The sequence below is a fragment of the Symsagittifera roscoffensis genome, chromosome 8 (assembly GCF_963678635.1).
Source record: "Symsagittifera roscoffensis chromosome 8, txSymRosc1.1, whole genome shotgun sequence".
In the NCBI taxonomy this organism is placed as follows: Eukaryota; Metazoa; Xenacoelomorpha; order Acoela; family Convolutidae; genus Symsagittifera; species Symsagittifera roscoffensis.
In genome coordinates, this window is record NC_087069.1 from 55,257,250 (window position 1) to 55,276,190 (window position 18,941).

Below are 18,941 nucleotides of genomic sequence, written 5' to 3' on the forward strand. Positions count from 1 at the left end.
AATAATCTTGGATGAATACGGTTGCCCAGAACATTAGAGTTTAATTTTAAGTACTGTTTATCTGAAAGAAAAAGTGGAGCACTGCTTACAAACCAAATTATCTTCTACAAAGTTAAGCCATCAATCAGCCGCTTCGGAAGACCTCAAGTTGTCTCACATTAAATAAAATAATGCACGAAACTGACCTATCCACTCACGTCACTCCAAAAGATTGCAATCATAGTTGGAGTTTTTCTATTTGCGCAATGGATTCTTTCTGTTTGACGCCACGACTTCGGCTAAGTCTCGAACGGATTGCGACTGCAATGGCGGGTTGACGTAAAACGGGACAGGTTGAAGTACTCATGAAGCGACCGGATTCCAAAAATACTGTTGATGAATTGACGAGCTAGTAATTTGCGACCCAGTTGCAGGGGTACTTGTTCAAGAGTCGGAGTAAAATAGTTAATTGCTCCAACGCTATTGTACGGGAACATTACAAAGTTGGGAGGGGAAGCTGTTTTTGCCGCTTCAGACACGTGCGATGTTTCATTCAATTTTAACCGGTTACAAGCTGCAGGTTGATGTTGCAGTTGAAGGAAACCCCGGCACGAGGTTCGCATTAAGGAACTGACTGGAGTATGTGGGATGACCTCGAGGTAAAGCTGTCAAAACAATTGCAGTAGGAGGACAAAATCTTAAGTACGACGGTGACTAAACGTTTTCAAAATCAAAAACCCTGCAGAATCAGCCTGGTTTTACCGATTTGCAACTGGAAACCCCGGCATTGCATTGATTTATATTCGACCAAATTGCCAATATTCTGCTGAATATCGGGGCAGCAATCTGCGTAAGGGATGTATGAATAAGGGTAGGGACTAGCAAGGTATAGATTCTAGCTTTCGGTATTACCTCATCGTGTCAATTTGTAACCAAGTCAAGCCACTGTTCCAATTCCTCACAAATCTTCTCATGAAATTCTTGTCTTTAATTACTTTTTTATGTTAAAATAATTGCTTCAGCAAAATATTTTTTCTCGGTTTTCAAAAACTCCATAGAAAAACTTGTAACAATTCAGCTCTCGTTATTCTGGATATTGAGTGCAATGAAAACTTTATAGTGGTTAGGAAGTAGGAGTTTATGAGGATGAAAAACGTGTGCGCTATTCCTTCCATCTTCCCAAAAACCAAACCAACTGCTTGATAGACAGCTTGATCTCAATCTGCTTGATAGACGGAGCATCTTTTGGAAATTAATTGAAACAGAGATTGAGAAAAAAATATATTGAGCGAAAAAAAAAACAATAAAAATAATCAACACAAAGCCATTAATCTTGGATGAATACGGTTGCCCAAAACATTAGAGTGTAATTTTAAGTAAGGTGAGTATGGTTGCAGATGTAGCAAATACCTATTTTTTCATGCAAAAACTTCTTGCTACAAAAAAATCAAAACCTTTGCCTATGGAACATGCACTCTGTTTTCTTTCCAATTGTAGTTTATGAAAATCTTACCTTATCTTTCCCACTCTTTAATTATTTATCCTTGTTATCTTCCTTTTTCTTTCAATATCAAGCTGTTTATCTGAAAGAAAAAGTGGAGCACTGCTTACAAACCATATTATCTTCTACAAAATTTAGCCATCAATCAGCCGCTTCAGAAGACCTCAAGTTATCTCACATTACATAAAATAATTTCGAAGTATGGTACTGTCCTTTGTAGATAAGTTTGCGAGTCAACACAAGGGAGTCTTACCTTTATTGGTTGATGTTGATATTTTTTCCTATTTTCTTTAAATGAAATTATGCCGAAAACAATTTAGTTTTCAAAAAATGTTTTTCCGTCAAAAAACTCTGGTTGACAAAGAAACAGAACCTGTAAGATACTTGCAGCACAATGAAATTTACTCAAAATCAGTGAAACCAAAACAGCTTTTGCTGAGAGAGCTATATCCCAAATGTCACAAAAATCAAATTTCTCTCAATTCTGTACAAACCATCTCTGACAACGCGTTTAGAAAACTCTAGAATCGAGAACTGAAATGATGATTTTTCTTTCCAAGAAGACTTAAAATTACAAATAACAGTTGAAGTTTTTGAAATTTTTGAAAAACTCTACAAAATCCTCCTAAATTCATTATCAACGATCTTTAAAAAGTAGAATTTTTTAAAAGAATATAAATAAATGTGCTGAGAGTAAATCATTTTTTTAAAAAAATTTTTACCTGAATTTTTTACTTGTAGGAATCTTTCATTAAAGAGCCAGTTCTTTTACACTTTACTATCGGAAAAGTTATGTTCGAAAGGAGAATGGGGAGATCAAACTTGAGAAATATTGTATCTTTTGTTTTATCAAATTGTTATTGCTGGAAAAAATGCATACATAAATGGAAGAGAAAACTGTATCAAAAGAAAAAAACTGTACAAAAATAGCTGTTATTTCGGCTGAGAATCAATTAGTGTTCATTATCTAGAGTAATAACTTGGTTGTTATTAACAGCAAATAATAGTTGAAATTGGTTGCCTGAATGCAACCCTTGATGATGTATGGTGATTTTATAGAATATAAGGTAGTCGGTGATCCAGTAACTCCTTCCTTGTTTTTTTTTCGTTTGCAAAGTAGAAAAAAGGAGAGATTATATCTACGGGGCAGTATCAAAGTTATAAGTCCTAACGGATCTAGGACTGAAAAAATTTTGAGGATCTATTCCAATAATATCAATATAAAAGTGGAAGATACTACAGATAGAGAAAAAATATTTTGTCTCAGTAAGACTTACACGAGCTGAAAGTTGCTCTATTTTCAAATAAATTTTTAATTTTATGTGAACAAGCAAAATAGCGTGAAAAAGCGTTTGGTGCTTTTGCACAATCTCTTATAAAAATTGAAGTTCGTTTCAATAAAAATTTTCAGATCACAGCTGCAACAAAATGCGGTGTATTTGTGTCAATTTAACGCTCGAGAGATTGAGAAGTTGTTATTAAACGCAAAAACCTCAAAACATTTGCAAAAGTTTTTGACACCAAAACATTTGGAAGACGCAAAAAAAATCCGAGCGTAGAAGTAGTTTAACTACGTTCGTTTTTCAAGAAAGTCAAAAAAGAGTCTCTCTCTTTTTGAGAAATTTTCGAGAACAGAAAATGAATTAATTTTTAAAATATTCATTTTTGGTACGGATTTTTTTTTAAAAAAATTTGGAGGTTTTTGCTAAACTCGCAGTTTTACAAACACTTATTTTATCTTAAAATCAAGAATTAATTTGCAGTACTTCTCTAGATAATAGCAGTAATGTGTTGGAAACTGAAGACAGATTGTAGTCTCTATTTGGATATGCGTGATAACCACCTTAGCTTAAAGCTTTAGTCAATGAAGGGAAAGTTAGTTCAAATTTTCACCAAACAGAACTTCGTACAGCAAAATAAGGGGTGGCTTAGATGAATAATTTGATACAATATTGACTTATGTGGGCAATTTACAATTTTTTCTATTCTCGATTGTAGGAAAGTTAATTTAACAACACAATGAGTTATAACGCCAGTGGATATTCGCTTGGCTCATTTTGTACTTGGCTCATTTATTTGTCAAAAATTCAAGTATGCTACTAAAAATCATAGTTTAATTTAACCTCTTTCAGACTATATGCAGTTTCGACTTTTCGTCTGATAGCTCGATGCACCAAAGGCAGAAATTAATACTATTATCAATGTTTTGGTACAAAGAAAACTAAGAAAAAATTTGAATTTTTTCTTTATGTTTCAGATGTAAATAATTCAAAACTAATTGCGAAAATGGATAAAATCTTTTTTGTACAGGTTTTTGAAAGATGCAAAAATACTCGAACACATTTAGCTGATATAGTCGCTCGTCTACAATATCATTTTAGCAATGGCTAATCTAGCTCCAATAAATGATAGTGGAGAGCACTGGGCGATGACTACATGACTAGACAATTATTTAAATTCCGCCTATTCAATCAAAAAAAGTTGGACGATTCCTTTCTTACAAAAAAATCGACAATTGGTTCAGCGAATTACTGATGTTTCGATTGGATTTCAAGCAAATTATTCATTGTTTGTTTTTATAAATTCTACAAGTTGGATTTTTTTTACCGTGTTCCTTGTTTGATTTTCATAAGTATTCATGTGTATGAATGCAGTATGTTACTTGTAATTGGTTGTAAGTTTTGTAGTAACCCTTTTTAGTTTGTAAATTGGAACACAATGATTGCATTGATGGAATAAGGATGATGTGGTCACTCAAATGAATAAACTGACAAAAATAGATAAGCTGACAAAAATTGTAATCATTATCTACTGATTTATTCAAAATTTTTGAAAAATTCATTTTGAAAAGGTAGAAAAAACAATTAGCAAATTGCAGCGAGTTGAAGTTTTTGAAATAAGAACACATATTGCTTGCGACAATTGGTGGTTTCCCGAACTTAATGTAAGCACCATTGGATTTTCCATATATATTCGATCGTTGTTTTTTAGTTACTCGATTTCGTCTGGTTGTTTTTTTTCAGTACCAAAAAAAAACAGTAAATACAGTTTCAAATAACTTTTGAATTTATATCTATGTAATTTGTCTATCGAACAATTTACATAGATATTACAGTTTTTGAAACTACATTACCTTACAGGTTTTAAAATATCTAAGAAAATTTCAAAAACTTTATTGGAAAAAAGGTTAAAAATATTATGCAAGAAAGAATGTCTCTAAAATGGACAACAAAGACGTTGCGAAAACTTAATGCTAAAGATGAATATTTTAAAAAATTGAAAAGTATTTTAAAAGTTTAAACAATATGAAATGAAACGAGCTTAAGCGGAAAAAATAATTCAACAGAAACCTGACAAATATACAATTGTTATGATTTAAAATTCCGACTTTCGGAAAGAAAGACGGAACATGCGTGATGGGGGTAGTTTTTTCTACAAACATTTTAGACTTCTTGTTACCTAGTTTTTTTGGCAAAAATTTTTTTCACTATTCGAAATTGTTTTTGTTTTGGGCTTTTTCAGTTATACTAAGACAATCATATTTAAAAATGAATTTTGTGGTAGTAAACTGCAAAATAAACATGTGAGCGTGAACAAGTGAACAAATTCATACAAGAGTTCTTTCAAGCCAATTGCTGTGAAAACAACTTTTATAGAACTTTGCTGTGATTTTTCGAGAAAGCTAGGAAACCAGAAGAAAGTTTTCTTTTGAGCTCAAAATTGAAAAAAAAAATGAACTATGATTATTTTGTCCAAGATGTTAAAAGTTTCAAGAGTTTTATTATGGGGACATTTAACGTGCGATATAGTGAGTAAAGAATAAAAGAAGTTTTTATCCGTACTAGAAATCGTTCCATATTGAGTTGAATCTTGCTCTTTGGACTTTGGATTACTTCACTTATTCATACATGCATAAACTGTCACCTTGTACTTTACATAGCGTGTGGGTGATTATTCTTTATCAATTTTTTGAACAAACACTGGTTATAGGTTGAAAAAACCGAATATTAAGGAATTAAGGGTTTTCTCTCTTGACAATTATTTTTCAATGAAAATTATTTTGGTCAACAATTTAGTCGCGATAGTTAACGGTAAAATAAGCAAGACTGCTCTTATATCCCCAATGATTCATAGTTATCTGTTTTGCCGATCACTTTTTTGGTTTCAAAAGAAATCTTTTAAAACCTGGCAAAAAAAGAAAGTTTTGAATAGTAAAAAAAAAACAATTTCCTATTTTAAAACCCTCAGAAGCAATGTAACGTTTTTTGCTTGTGCTGTTTTGCGCGTATAACGAAATAATAAGCGCAAGATCAATGTGGAAGGATTGAAACTGCCGCTTACTTTTAATAGCACGAAATTTATTGCCCGTTAACTATCACATTTTGAATTATAGTCATCAAATTATCCCAAAATTCAAATTATTGTGACTTGGTTGGAAATGATCACAAATAAGTTATTCTTTTTGTATTTCAGCTCATGGCAACATTATTTTTCAATTAGTCTGAAAAAATTTGATAAGATTGTGCAATTAAAAAAAGTCGAAGGTTGACTGAATGAATAAAACACCCACGCATAAAAATTCCGCGTTTCTTCAAAATTCGTCAAAATTTTTGGCAATTGTGCTACAACCAATCAAAGAAGCTTCAAATAAAAAGCGCGAGTTTGTTTTTTGTATTAGTTTTTTTTATAATAGCCCCCAAGTTCATATTTCAGTTTACCTGGAATGTTGTTTCGATTTCCCGACGCAGATGCCATTTTGATTCGTTTCAAATGGCGTTCAATTGGAGATCAGAGACAAGCGAATTAGACAGGCCGTCTAAACAAGTATATTTGAAGTACACGTTAAGAAAAATGATGCCCTAAAATAGTGACATGTATGACAAATTGGCACTAAATAATAAACTGATTTGGCAAAAAAAACGACTGCCTAAATCCACATTTAACCAATTCGTGTAATTTTGTAATTCTCATATCTTTTCAGTTTACAGAACTTGGAAACCTATTTATGCTAGAAGCATTCGATGACAATAACCCAACTTTTTTTGTACATTTGACGTTTTTCGGAAAGCGGGTGTTTTGGTTTTTGACGAAAAAATTGACGTCATTATTCCAAAAAATACTTCGATTTTAACACAACCCTCAATCAATCATAAACTCACCGTTGCTAATTTGATTGCAAGACTTGGACTTATGATGTAGAAAAATAAATTTTCATTAGAAATTGAATAGAAAACTAATCCAAAAATTAATATGAGATTTCGAAATTAATTCACTAGTGAACGATTTTCCGATTCAAACTAAAATGAAAAAATGTGAAACTGTAATAAAGTGGGGATGAATATTGTGAACGATTTCAAAAAAATGATCGAGAGAATCAATAGCTGTACAAATTCAGACTTAACAATCAACCAAAATTTATCGATGAAAAATGTAAACTGAAACGCGAAGTTTTTTCTCAAATCAATGAAGAAACTCTCACATTACTTTTTGAACGAAGTGTTATGGCACGTGTTAGTTTACCATTCATGTTAATACGAAGAGATATTAAAACTGTAAAAATTAATTTATTATGGCTCGAGTTATATTTGTATATAAAAAAAACATATAACTACTGAGATTTTTTTGGTAACTCTGGTCTATAAATAAATTAATTTCTGTCGTCTTTTGCACTCCCCCCAATAGTTGTGACTAATACATAGAGGTATCATGACTTGTTATATGTCGTAGACAAACATTTGATTGATTTTATTTTTGCAAAATTTATTTTTGTAAAACTCAAAAAGCTTTATAGTCTTGCAATTTGCAGTCCCAAATTGAAGACCGTCAAGTTAAAAAAAATCAAATCAGTTTCCATAGGCATTATAACTTTTGGAGTGAATCTCGGCTCTTTTTCCTCCACCCCCACCCCCCCCCCCCCCCTACCCCCAAAAAAAAACTTCACACGAGCATCATTTTTATGGTTTACGAGTGTTCTTACAAGATTGATTAAAAAGACTAAGCATGTTTGACATGGCCTAATCGGTCTGCATAGCATAGTTCACGACAATCGGATAATGTGACCAGTAATTTTAAATAAAAGAACTTGCAGGTGGGGGAAAGGAAAAAGAGCCCGAATCCCCACCTCAAAAACTAAAAACCCGTTTTTTTTAACAAAATTCAGCTCTTATCTGCTTCCCCTCCACATATGAACTCCAGTTTTGGAAACTAATTTTACGCTGTTATAGTGGAATGAACTTTTTCATGATCAACAAACTAGTGACCACATTTGGTATTCATACCTTGCATCGTATTTTCACGCTTTCAGCCACAATCCCGGGCTGACGAAAATGCTAGTCATACAATTTTCATATTTGGAAAAACGCTAGGCATAACATTTTCATGCCATTCTATTATAATGAAAAATTGCACGAAAAGTTTATGATTAGCGATTTTTATTATATGGCAACTGTATGACTAGCATTTTTTTTTAATTTTGATTTCTCAAAATTTATGGCTGTGTTTCTGTGGAACACAAGTGGCAAATACTTTGGTTACTCAAAAGTAGAGTCACCACAGTTTTTGTGTATCCGGGACTACGCTTTTTATTTTTCAAATGTCTAGATAATTAGGTGGCAATTTTGCATGCTCTTATGATTTGTTTTCTTTAAAAATATTTTCTTATCTTTTGTTTTCTTTTCAGGTTATTATGATTTTTTGTTGTGTATTCAGTTTTTCTCTCGCTAGTTCTTTGGTAGTTAGCCTGCGAGTCATGAATTTCTGTCTTTGTACATAAATAATCCTGATTTTTTCTCTAGCTTTTTGTTGATTATACCTTGCAAAAATTTTAGCGACATCAAGCAGGTTTGTTGGCTTTAGCCAATTTAAATTTTCACAAAACAACAGGCAGTCTAATTCTTTGAAAATCAATTGAGGTTTTTTACACAGATTGTTTCCTAAACCAAGTTCCGTTGTTTGTCTTGATTGTCTATCCAATGATATTCGGTTGTACATGTTCGGTTGTATGCGCTGCTTGTTTTGGTGTTTTTGTTTTTGCAAAGCTTTCTGGTTCTACTATAAAATATCTCCAACCAGTGGTTTCTATAAAAACTTCATTCTCTATCAATAAACAAAATTAGGAGCTTCTTAATGAGAATTCTTACTTTGTTGCACTCTGAAAGATCGAATAATGACTAACTGGATCTACTTAACAAACTCCCTCCGTTTTTTCAATAAGTGAGATTGTTAAGAAGTTCCTATTTCCCTTATTTTTCATTTTTGTTTTATTATTTTTCAACGCTTTTTTTAAAAACCATTTACCCTATGCTGTGTAAAATGCAAATTGATTTATTTTGCATATATCAAACTACCGAATAGAACAAATAAACAAACATTCAATTTCGAACAGTTTTTCAGACAGATAAAATCTCCGTATACGTGTTAGTAGCACGCAAAGTATCACGCCCTAATCGTCGCAAACCCCCAAAACTTTATAAAAAAAGGCTCAGAGTTAAAATGAAAATTGTTATTTGAGCTAGGAACAAAAACACAATTCGGATGACGTTTTTAAAATGTTTCAAAAACTATTGGCTCAAAATTTGAAATTTAATTGGAAGAAATACCAGCCCACGCACAAAAATCCCGTCTCTTTTGTCGAGCAAAACTATTATCATTCCATGCATGCAATATATCAACTATTTATCACCGTCGTTATGCAATTTCTACCTAACTTTGATGTAGCTTACGTATTTATGATGTAATTTTGGATTCAAGATGTTGCGGTTTGTAGATATGGCATTTGATTGAGTATCCACCATTTAACGGCATGGGTTCCTTTAGCCATTGATTTTCTGTTTTTATCGAAAATTTTCTATTTCTTTATCTTGATTACAGTTCTATTTGCTGCAGAGTTTTATAGTTTTCATTTCCAATTAATTAGAGATTCTTGGAGTATCTTGGATTCATGCTATCATGAATTTTTCCTTGACAGGAGTAGCAAAAATCTATAAGAGATTTTACTATGTGCATAATACGATTCAATTCTTTTTAAACCTTGAACACCGAACATTGAGAAATTTAATGTTGGTTTGCACTAAATTATATATTTCAATAATGTGTGGAATTAATAATTAATATTTTTGTTAAACTAAATTTGTTCCGCTTTGATGCATTGGCTGGTGTGATGTAATTTTGTTGTAATAACATTTAATTAATTCAATGACAGGTCTTTGTTTCACTTTCAATTTTTGTCCTCTCCGTCGGAGTGATCTTATTTCCGTTTTATCTATTGTTTCAACGATGAGGTAAATCACATACTTAAGCAAAACTTTTTATTCTTTAAATAGATTTAGAATTAGCATTAGATCTTTTTTTGTGGTGTCAAGCATGAACGAAGCAAGCGTCAGAAGGCATCTACAATTCTGGCAAAGCCATTCAATCAAGCACCAAATTCCGTAAGAAAAAAGACGAGATCTAATTCCAGAGTATAGAAAATATCAATATTAAACAATTACTAAATCCGAAATAAATCCTTTTGCTCCGTTTATCGTAGAAAAATCCCCAGACGGCAACAAAACCGAAGGACAAAAAAACGCCAGATTTGAAAAAAAAAATTTGGCGGAACAAAGACTTACAATGACAAAAATACAGCCTCTCAAAAAGGAGAACTCAGGAAAATTAATGGAATGCGACTAAAGGAGGCCGACAAAAACTAAAATCTTTGTTACATTTGACACTCGGAACAAAAGGGAAAAAATCAGTGAAAAACTCACCACAGTCGAGCTTTTACACATTTCGTTTACAAAACTTTCGGAACTTCTAGCGCTAGCGTCCGTATAAGGCTCAGTCGAAGACAAACATCTTAGATTAAACTCCGATGTAAACATCACAAAATTTGATAATTTTGATACTTGCTATAAAGATCGACTCATAAGCCATATTTTCATATATTGCGAGAAAGAGAAATCAATTAAACTAGATTCGAAATTTTTAAACAAACAAACTTTCGAGAGCAAAGACCAAATGCCCAATATTTACGAGTTTGTAGAAAACATCGCAGCAACACTTTGTGAAAAGTCCACCCCACCGGAGATGTTTGGTTTACAAAACTCAATTTAGAGAAGGCTTATAACCAATTAGCTTCCGACAATTTTACAAGCGTACAATGCAATTTTAGTTTTGTCGATGGCAATATGACAGGCAGCTATCAATTTCACATTTTTTACGGACTGGGAGATATGCCCAATGGTTTTAAAAGAGTCATGGAATCAACCATAGGAAATGTTCCTTTCAGAAATTGTTACTTAAACGATATTTGAAGTGCATCCAAAGGAGAATTTTCTGCACAAAAAAAAACATTGTTAGTAAATTTTTAGCGACCTTAGATAGTTATAATTTCGCAATCAAAAAACTAAATTATAAAGTTTTTCAAAACGAAACAGAAAGGCTATGTTTTGAATTTATCGACAATGGAGTCACTCAGCTAATTGACAAATTTTTGGCAATCAAAAATTTTCCCATTCCAAAAACAAATGAAAGACTTACGTTCATTTTTTGGCTCCATTATTCGAAACATGAACTTTGTACTCAATCTCGTAACACTAAGTAGCCCATTGAGACCATTATTGTACGAAAAGTCAAAATTCCAACGGAACAAAAATCAAACAATTGCCTTCAAACAGATCAAAGAAGAGATCGTAAGTTTAACTGAAGTTACGCTCTTCGACGTAAAATTCAATGAAGAGTAAAATCAGACGCCTCACATACTGTACATTGAGTCTGAGTAAAAACAACTCCTTGAGAAACATTTCTAAAGCTCCATAAATCAAAAGGATGCATTAGAAATACTAGGACTACTTTTGGCAGTTGAAACACACCTCACTGTAATAAAACATACAACAGTAATCTGATATGTTGGGCAATTAGACTATAACCGTTCAATTTCTCTTTCAAACAACAAGCGTGCAAAGATATGGGCTTTACGGTTTTAGTTTTACAACGTCCTTCGGACAAAGCTAGCCCAATTTCCAATTATGAAAAAGTTTGTGGTAGCAAACAAGTCAAAAATTAATCAAGCCTTAAATCTGTCGGATTGAATTTAAAATTACAACCTAAGCTGTTTGTGTCTAACCTGGAATCATACAAGTTTGCATTACTACTTAATGAAGTTATTGCCTCAACTTTTAATTCTCGTCTTCAAATTTGAGTTTTTACACGCAGTCAATCAGAATTTTGCTCATTTCATGTATTTGTTTGGATTTTTCGAACACCGATCTCACAATAATTTCCATTTTTTATGAAGGTTTCCGTTTTTTCAATCTATAAGTTAAAATTTTCTTAATCTTACTCCTGACGTTACTTGTATAAACTCTGTAATTTTGTCCAATAGCAAAATTGTAAGAAAAGTTTTCTAATTCCGGTTTTTTTGTTTTCTTTGAAAGGAAAAATTAAACCTAACGCAAATTAGCTTTAGTCAAAAGTTATTTTAAATCGCTAAAAAAGACCATGGCAATTTCCTTCATTGACTTCGTTATTTAGTCGGAAAATTTTATCTTTACTGATTGAAGCAGACCAACTTTTCATTTCCTTCAGTCAAGTCGCTCCAAGGGATATTAGACTTTAAAAATTGCAAACCCGAAAGACTATCCTGAAGTTATAGGCTCATTATATATGGATGGAAAATTAGTAACCTATTCTGACTTGAGAAACGCGATGATTAAGATTTTACACAAAAATCATTCAAGACAGTTTGGAAAGAAATTCTGCGCGGAATACATCTGGTGGCCACACATTTACAGACATATCTACAGTTTGCACTCAATGTACGAAAGCGGGTAAAATCATATAACTTTTATTCCAAACAACTCGGTCAAGAATTACCAGATCTTTCAGATCCAAATAAAGACGTAGACATAGATTTTCCAGGCCTGTTAGAAGTTTTCAATCAAAAGGTTAATTTTTTCTCTGTATCGATCGTTTCTCGAAATTTCCTTCAGCAAAAAACACTTCAAATACTTCAACTAATAGCTTTATCGACTTTATTTGAGAAAATAACTGCGCTCATGGTAAGTCATTTGAATCAATTTTGGTGGACCACGCTTCTTGATTTTAAAGTATATGTTTGAAGTTTCTTTTGAGGTTCAAACAACTTACAATTTTTTTTTCGTCCGTCGGTGACCATAGATCTGGCAAAAAAATGGTTAAAAAATTGTAAATGATATAAAAACAAAACTCTTTGCAATATTTTTGACTCGCCTTGACCATCTCTTAAGGATGCTGTCTCCCGTTTTTTTTTGAAACCTATATTCATCGGTTCAATCTTCAATCAAATTTTCTCCTTTCCAAAAAATTATTTTGCAAGAAAACCAAATACAATTTGAAAATGGTCAGACTGAGATAACTTGTTTGAATTTGGAGACAAAGAAGTATCAATCATCGATAACGATAAGGCCTGAAACTGGGGAACTAAATTGAGGGCGGCTCCTTAAATGCATCTTTGCTACCAAAAAACAGAGCTTCAACGGATAAAGGCTGCATCTCGGAGGACCAAATCAAAATGACAGTGACCGCTTGCAGCAGAATTCCAATGGTAAACTCATTTACTAAAGTTTACATCCTCAGCAAAATCGAAAGTCGAGTTAACGGGATAGTTTACTTTGAACGTCTTAACGCCTAAATTCTAAATTTACCTAGGTCTACAGTAGAACTAACCGGATAAAGGGGTGAAAAATAGGGCTCATTAAAACATCACATTTAAGAGGAAATGTTTCTTTTTGACACATCGCTAACCCAAATGCCGAATTAGGTAGGATAATATTGAAGAAAAGGATGAAAAAAACCTCGCTTGCGCCATGCTGAGTCATGTCTTAGTCCATCGGAAGCTTCCGGTACAATGAGTGAGAATGGTCGGTGCTAGGTTTTCCCTGTAAAAATGCGAGGAGGGAGAAGTTCATTTCTGAACACCAATAAGCTTTCAGCTCCTATAACTCGGAAAATCTGGTTCTAGATTACAGTTTTACGATTAAACCTGAATTTTGAGGCATTCCAGTGACAGCAGATTTTCTACTCTCAAAAATTCCCGCTCCTCGGAAGGACTTTGATGACAAAACCACTGTCCCGAACACAGAAAGCGCCGATCTGGAAAACTCTCCAATGGATCAAAACTCTTTTACAAGCATTTCCAGTCTTTAAAACTGTGGATTTTTCTGAACAGATGGAGGTCGGAAATCAATTTGGTATGCTTTTTTCTATAGCATTATCAATTTATTTTGTTATACTTGAAATTGTTAGCTACTCTGATTTTATAACCCATGCAATCACTTTTTTTCCTCGGTTCTCGAAGGTAAAAGACATAATAGTTAGTTTATAACCATAACTTACCTTTAAAAACTTTCTACCAGTATCTAATTTTACAGTATTCACAATTATTGAATTTAATGATAGGTCTTCAACACTTTTCCACCCAGTCGGAATGATCTTGCTCACCTTTTATCAATTGTTGTAACGATTAAGTAATTGACTTATTTTACCAATTCTTCTGATTATGTTGAAGAGATTTAGATATAGCATTACATCATTTTATCCTTGGCTACAATTTTTTTTATAGATCATTATCCAATATATGTGCCGGGCGGAATTCTACTAAATCAATTTAGAAGATGATTAAAAAACTCGAGTCGGCATGTTGAGTCAATTTTAAGCAGGAATCAGGCGAATTCTGGAAATTGTCCGTCGACTGATTCTTTTGGACCAGAGTTTGTATACGATCAATTTGGGTGGAAATTATATAGATGTAAAGATGTCGAACATTGATAGAGATAACAAAAAGTCAACCTGGATGCCGCGCGCAACAAAAAGAATAAAGCGATTGAACATTTCCGAGCAGTTTCAAATTCAATGAAACGGAATTTTTCGCAAACCATGATGAGAGAAGTATGTTTGCAAAATAATTGATCAGGTTGAGCTGAATATCGGTCTTTGCATCAAAAACAAAACCCCAATGGGTGTAATAAACACAGTTTTACACAAAAATTGCGCATTGAACATAATTCAAATACTTTGCGAGATGTTGCTAGCTCAATTTTACCATGATTGCTGCGAAAAGTTGATTGGGGCCTCGGAATAACAATTGTGATTCAGTTTGATGTCCTTGAACCGCATTCAGATTAGCTCAAAAAAGAGCGGTTTCTAAAAGCACGGTTCTAGTGATTCTGGCTTTCAGTGTAGAACCAGTATCGGATTTCAGTGTACAACCAGTGGACGTTGTTTTTCTCCGGGCCCCCCTTTGTACTATTTTGAGATATCTATTTTGGGCTGAATGACCTTCAATTTTTTTTAAAGGCGCCTTTGACGCCAGTCTATCCTACTTTTGAGCGGGGAGCTCGCGCCGAAAAAACGCAATTTTTTGGTCAAAATTTTCCAAAAAGTGCTAAAAAATTCCTTTTTTTGCCTTTTTTTCAAAAAACTTGCCTGCGGTGCAGAAATTTTTGTCAAAACTAAGTTTTCATAGCGGTTTGAGAGAGTCGACCTGAAAAAGGCAGACAAAATTTTCGAAATTTTTCTTTGAAAATCCGCCCGCCCCCTCGAGAAACTCCAGCGGCAGCAGTTCGCGGCAGTTCCCTACAATTGTTTGCGGCAGTTCCCCTACAATGCAGTTTTAGTAGCTGTATTTTGTTAATCAGAAGTTATCTCCCGTAAGTTCAAGTTTGAAAACTAAACTTTAGCTCAAAACATGAAACAAAAACACTAAAATAGGAACTACTTGACATAACCAAACAGAAAACAGGGATAGCTGCTTAATGTGCAAGTAGCATAGAAAGCTCCAACCATAATATTTCGGAAAAAAAAATCAGGAACCAATTAGTAAAACTCAGGCAAGAATTAAAAGAATATTATCTAAAAATTTTGTAATTCAAAAATATGTGATTACAAGTTATCGTTTGGGAATGCACTTAAATTGTAAAGTTAACAAACATTTCCGCACAGTTTGTGCGTTTTCAGGTTTCAATACTTTAATCTAATTGGTATAAACAGATCAGAGATCTTTGAAAGTATCTAACACATCATCATTTCGAGGTTTAAAAAGGTGTCAGTCAGATTATCGTTAATATTAATAATTTTATGTAACAATTTATGTTAGATTATTTAGAAAATATTTGTTTTTAGCCGCATATTTCTGAGTTTTGAAAATTTTTTAGCTTTTACATGTTCGAATTGATAGTAGTTTTACGCCAACACGTAAGTCTTTTGAATCATTTTAACTTTAGCCAAAATTTTGAACACCGCAAATTTCTGAGGTCTTAACATTTTTTGGTTTTTACATGTTCGAATTGATGCTAGTTTTAAGCCAACACGTAAGTTTTTTTAATAATTCTAATTTTAGCCAAATCTTTGAATACTGAAATTATGAATTAAGTTTCAGTAAACTATTTCTAAACCCGTCGCGCGAGTTGACTGCTGGCCTATCTTCCCTAATTAGCAGCAAATCTAAAAAAAACCCTAATGCTGCTGGCGGCTTGTCTTCGAACTCCGAATTTTTTTTGTTTTCCTCACCCCTTGTTGTGAGATGAGGGACAGTTTGGCCGATATGGATGGATTTTACGTCTCTACACATCATTTGACTTCTTTTCTGTGGAAAAGAATAATTACAGAGTGCATACACAAAAAAAAACTTTCGCTTCATGATTTTTATCTGAGCATAAGTGATATCGAGCAGTTTCGTCGCAAATGCCTGATTGTAATATTTCTGATATTGAGCTAAAAATATGGGTGGCAAATAATCAGAACGGTTTCCTTTCTCAGCCATCTCACAATTGTTTTGCCCTCTCCGGTTGTATTCTCAAGGATGCAATTCGTGACATACGGCAAAAAATCATTCTGGTTAATGTTACTCCAATCCCTTTTTACGGCTCATTCCCATCGCTTTCTCAAAAATCTCCCATGTACACGTACTGCTGAAAACACGGCGAGAGCTACACTTCTCGTGAAAAAAAAATTGGCTCGCTGAATTGGAGTAAGATCTTTTGAATTTTTGTTTGTATTTATTTAGTCCAAATTTGCTAGAAAGACATATAAGAATTAACTCTTAGCAGGGCATTTTTTCAACGTACTTTTTGAATTGAAAAGGGTGATCTAAATACCGCTATATATAACAGTATTTTAATTGTGTTGCGTGGCATTTTCAGACATTTTTGTGTGATATCTTACTGGCTTCATTAGCGGCTCCTTTTGGAAAATCTTTTCACTTCTTTCTTATCACAATTGAATAAAGTTTTCTATTTGGTTTTTACCGCCATCTGTGTCTTCTTCGTTTCACCGTTTTCCCCCTCAATTTTATTCAAACTACAGTGATAACATTTTTACCAGGTGAAAAAAAATTGTCGAAAGAACCATGTAAACTAGCCGGTTCCTCCTCCCCCCCCCCCCCGTTGATTTGAGCCTAGAGTGGAATGCATCACTGATCACATCCTTTTTCATGGAAAGCCATTTTTATGTATTTTTCAAATTTTTGACAACAACTTCCGTCATGAATCTTTTGCTGAAAAAATTGTTTTAACTGCAACAGCTTTTGAAGATGTCCCTCTTTACTAATGATTTTAAGTACACAAAAGCTTACATCCTAATCAAATTACACAGCAATAAGAAGATTGACTAAAACAAATTTTATGGGTTTTCAATAGCCTTATCCGAAAATAGTTGTTTCAATTTCAATCACAATAATTTACCGGTCGCTTCAAGCTGACAGAGTTTTCACCCGGTACTTCAAGTGCCCTCAGCTCTGACAGAAACCATAATCAACATCAGAAACATAAACAGCATGAAAGTTCAGTTAATTGATTTTGTCGCTGAACGAAATATCGTTCCAAAAAAATCGTTTTCCAGCCATTGAAGCACTTTTGAATCATCCATTTTTCAATGTGGCACCGTTTGGTTTCTATTTGAGCTTGAGAACTTTTTAAGCGGGGCTCAGATAAAGTATGATTGAGAGCCACCATTTTTGTGATTTTTATAAGTATTTCTCCTGCCAGAGATCTTATAGAGTATCTATCGAATCAGAGATCTTATAGAGTATCTATCGAAACTTTCAAAAGTAATCAATCAACATTTGATTGAGGCCTCGGAATAAAAATTGTAATTCAGTTTGATGTCCTTGAAACACACTCTGATTGGTTCAAAAAAGAGCGAATTCTCAAAGCACGATTCTAGTGATTCTGGCTTTCAGCTAATGGGTGTAGAACCATTTTTGTTTTTCTTCGTTTGCTTCAGTTCTCCTGCAGTGTTGTTTTAGTAGCTTTTTTGGATAATCAGCATGTGTTATCCCATAAGTTTCAGTTCAAAAAATAAACTTTAGCTCGAACATGAAATAAAAAATTTGAAATACGTAAAATCTGACATAGCCAAACAGAGAACAAGAGTATATGCTTAATGTTCAAGTAGCATCGAATGGCTCAACCATAGTCTTCTGAAAATATTTTAAAAAATCCTGAACAAAGTTGTAAAACTCAGGCATGAATTAAATAAGGGTTAATTATTTATTTTGCAATTTGAATGTATGTGATTCGTACTTGGATTAATCTAACTTGCCATTCAACTGAATTTTAAAAATTTATCAATTAGAGTATCGTTAATATTATTAAATCTATGTAGCTTTTTTTATTAGAATAGTCAGCAGTTTTTTTAGTATGATCCCATATAGCTGAGTTTTGAATGCCTTTTCGAATTGATGCTAGTTTTATGCCAACATGTTCGAATTGATGCTAGTTTTATGCCAACTTGAAAAATTTTGAGTTTTTTCAATTTTAGCCAGCCAAACTTATGGACACTGAAACTATAGATTTAGTTTCAGTTCACTACTTCTAATATCGTCGCGCGAGTTGATTGCTGGCCTCTCTTCCCTAATGTGAAGTAAATACAAATTAAGTAAGCTAAAGCTAAGGCTGCTGGCGGCCTATCTTCCAATTGAACTCAATCCTTGTGCTGAGATGTCGGACCGTTCGTGCAAGATGGATAGATTTCTGAGGTCTTAACATTTTTTGGTTTTTACATGTTCGAATTGATGCTAGTTTTAAGCCAACACGTAAGTTTTTTTAATAATTCTAATTTTAGCCAAATCTTTGAATACTGAAATTATGAATTAAGTTTCAGTAAACTATTTCTAAACCCGTCGCGCGAGTTGACTGCTGGCCTATCTTCCCTAATTAGCAGCAAATCTAAAAAAAACCCTAATGCTGCTGGCGGCTTGTCTTCGAACTCCGAATTTTTTTTGTTTTCCTCACCCCTTGTTGTGAGATGAGGGACAGTTTGGCCGATATGGATGGATTTTACGTCTCTACACATCATTTGACTTCTTTTCTGTGGAAAAGAATAATTACAGAGTGCATACACAAAAAAAAACTTTCGCTTCATGATTTTTATCTGAGCATAAGTGATATCGAGCAGTTTCGTCGCAAATGCCTGATTGTAATATTTCTGATATTGAGCTAAAAAT

General features: G+C 33.3%; 3 protein-coding genes across 3 annotated transcripts in view; 2 read left to right on the forward strand and 1 right to left on the reverse strand.

Annotated features, from left to right (window-relative positions):
- LOC134853709 (uncharacterized) overlaps positions 1-6,902 on the reverse strand; it is a 66,769-nt gene extending 59,867 nt beyond the window's left edge. The window contains exons 1-2 of the mRNA XM_063869708.1: positions 6,640-6,902; positions 6,199-6,296 (exon numbers count right to left, since the gene is read on the reverse strand). Coding sequence (XP_063725778.1) covers positions 6,199-6,235 — 37 coding nt within the window. The 5' untranslated portion in view covers positions 6,236-6,296; positions 6,640-6,902. The remainder of the gene's footprint in view (positions 1-6,198; positions 6,297-6,639) is intronic.
- The window catches only part of LOC134853395 (uncharacterized), a 551,043-nt gene that overhangs the window by 474,037 nt on the left and 58,065 nt on the right, over positions 1-18,941 (forward strand). The window lies entirely within an intron of this gene.
- The window catches only part of LOC134853394 (uncharacterized), a 410,233-nt gene that overhangs the window by 284,178 nt on the left and 107,114 nt on the right, over positions 1-18,941 (forward strand). The window lies entirely within an intron of this gene.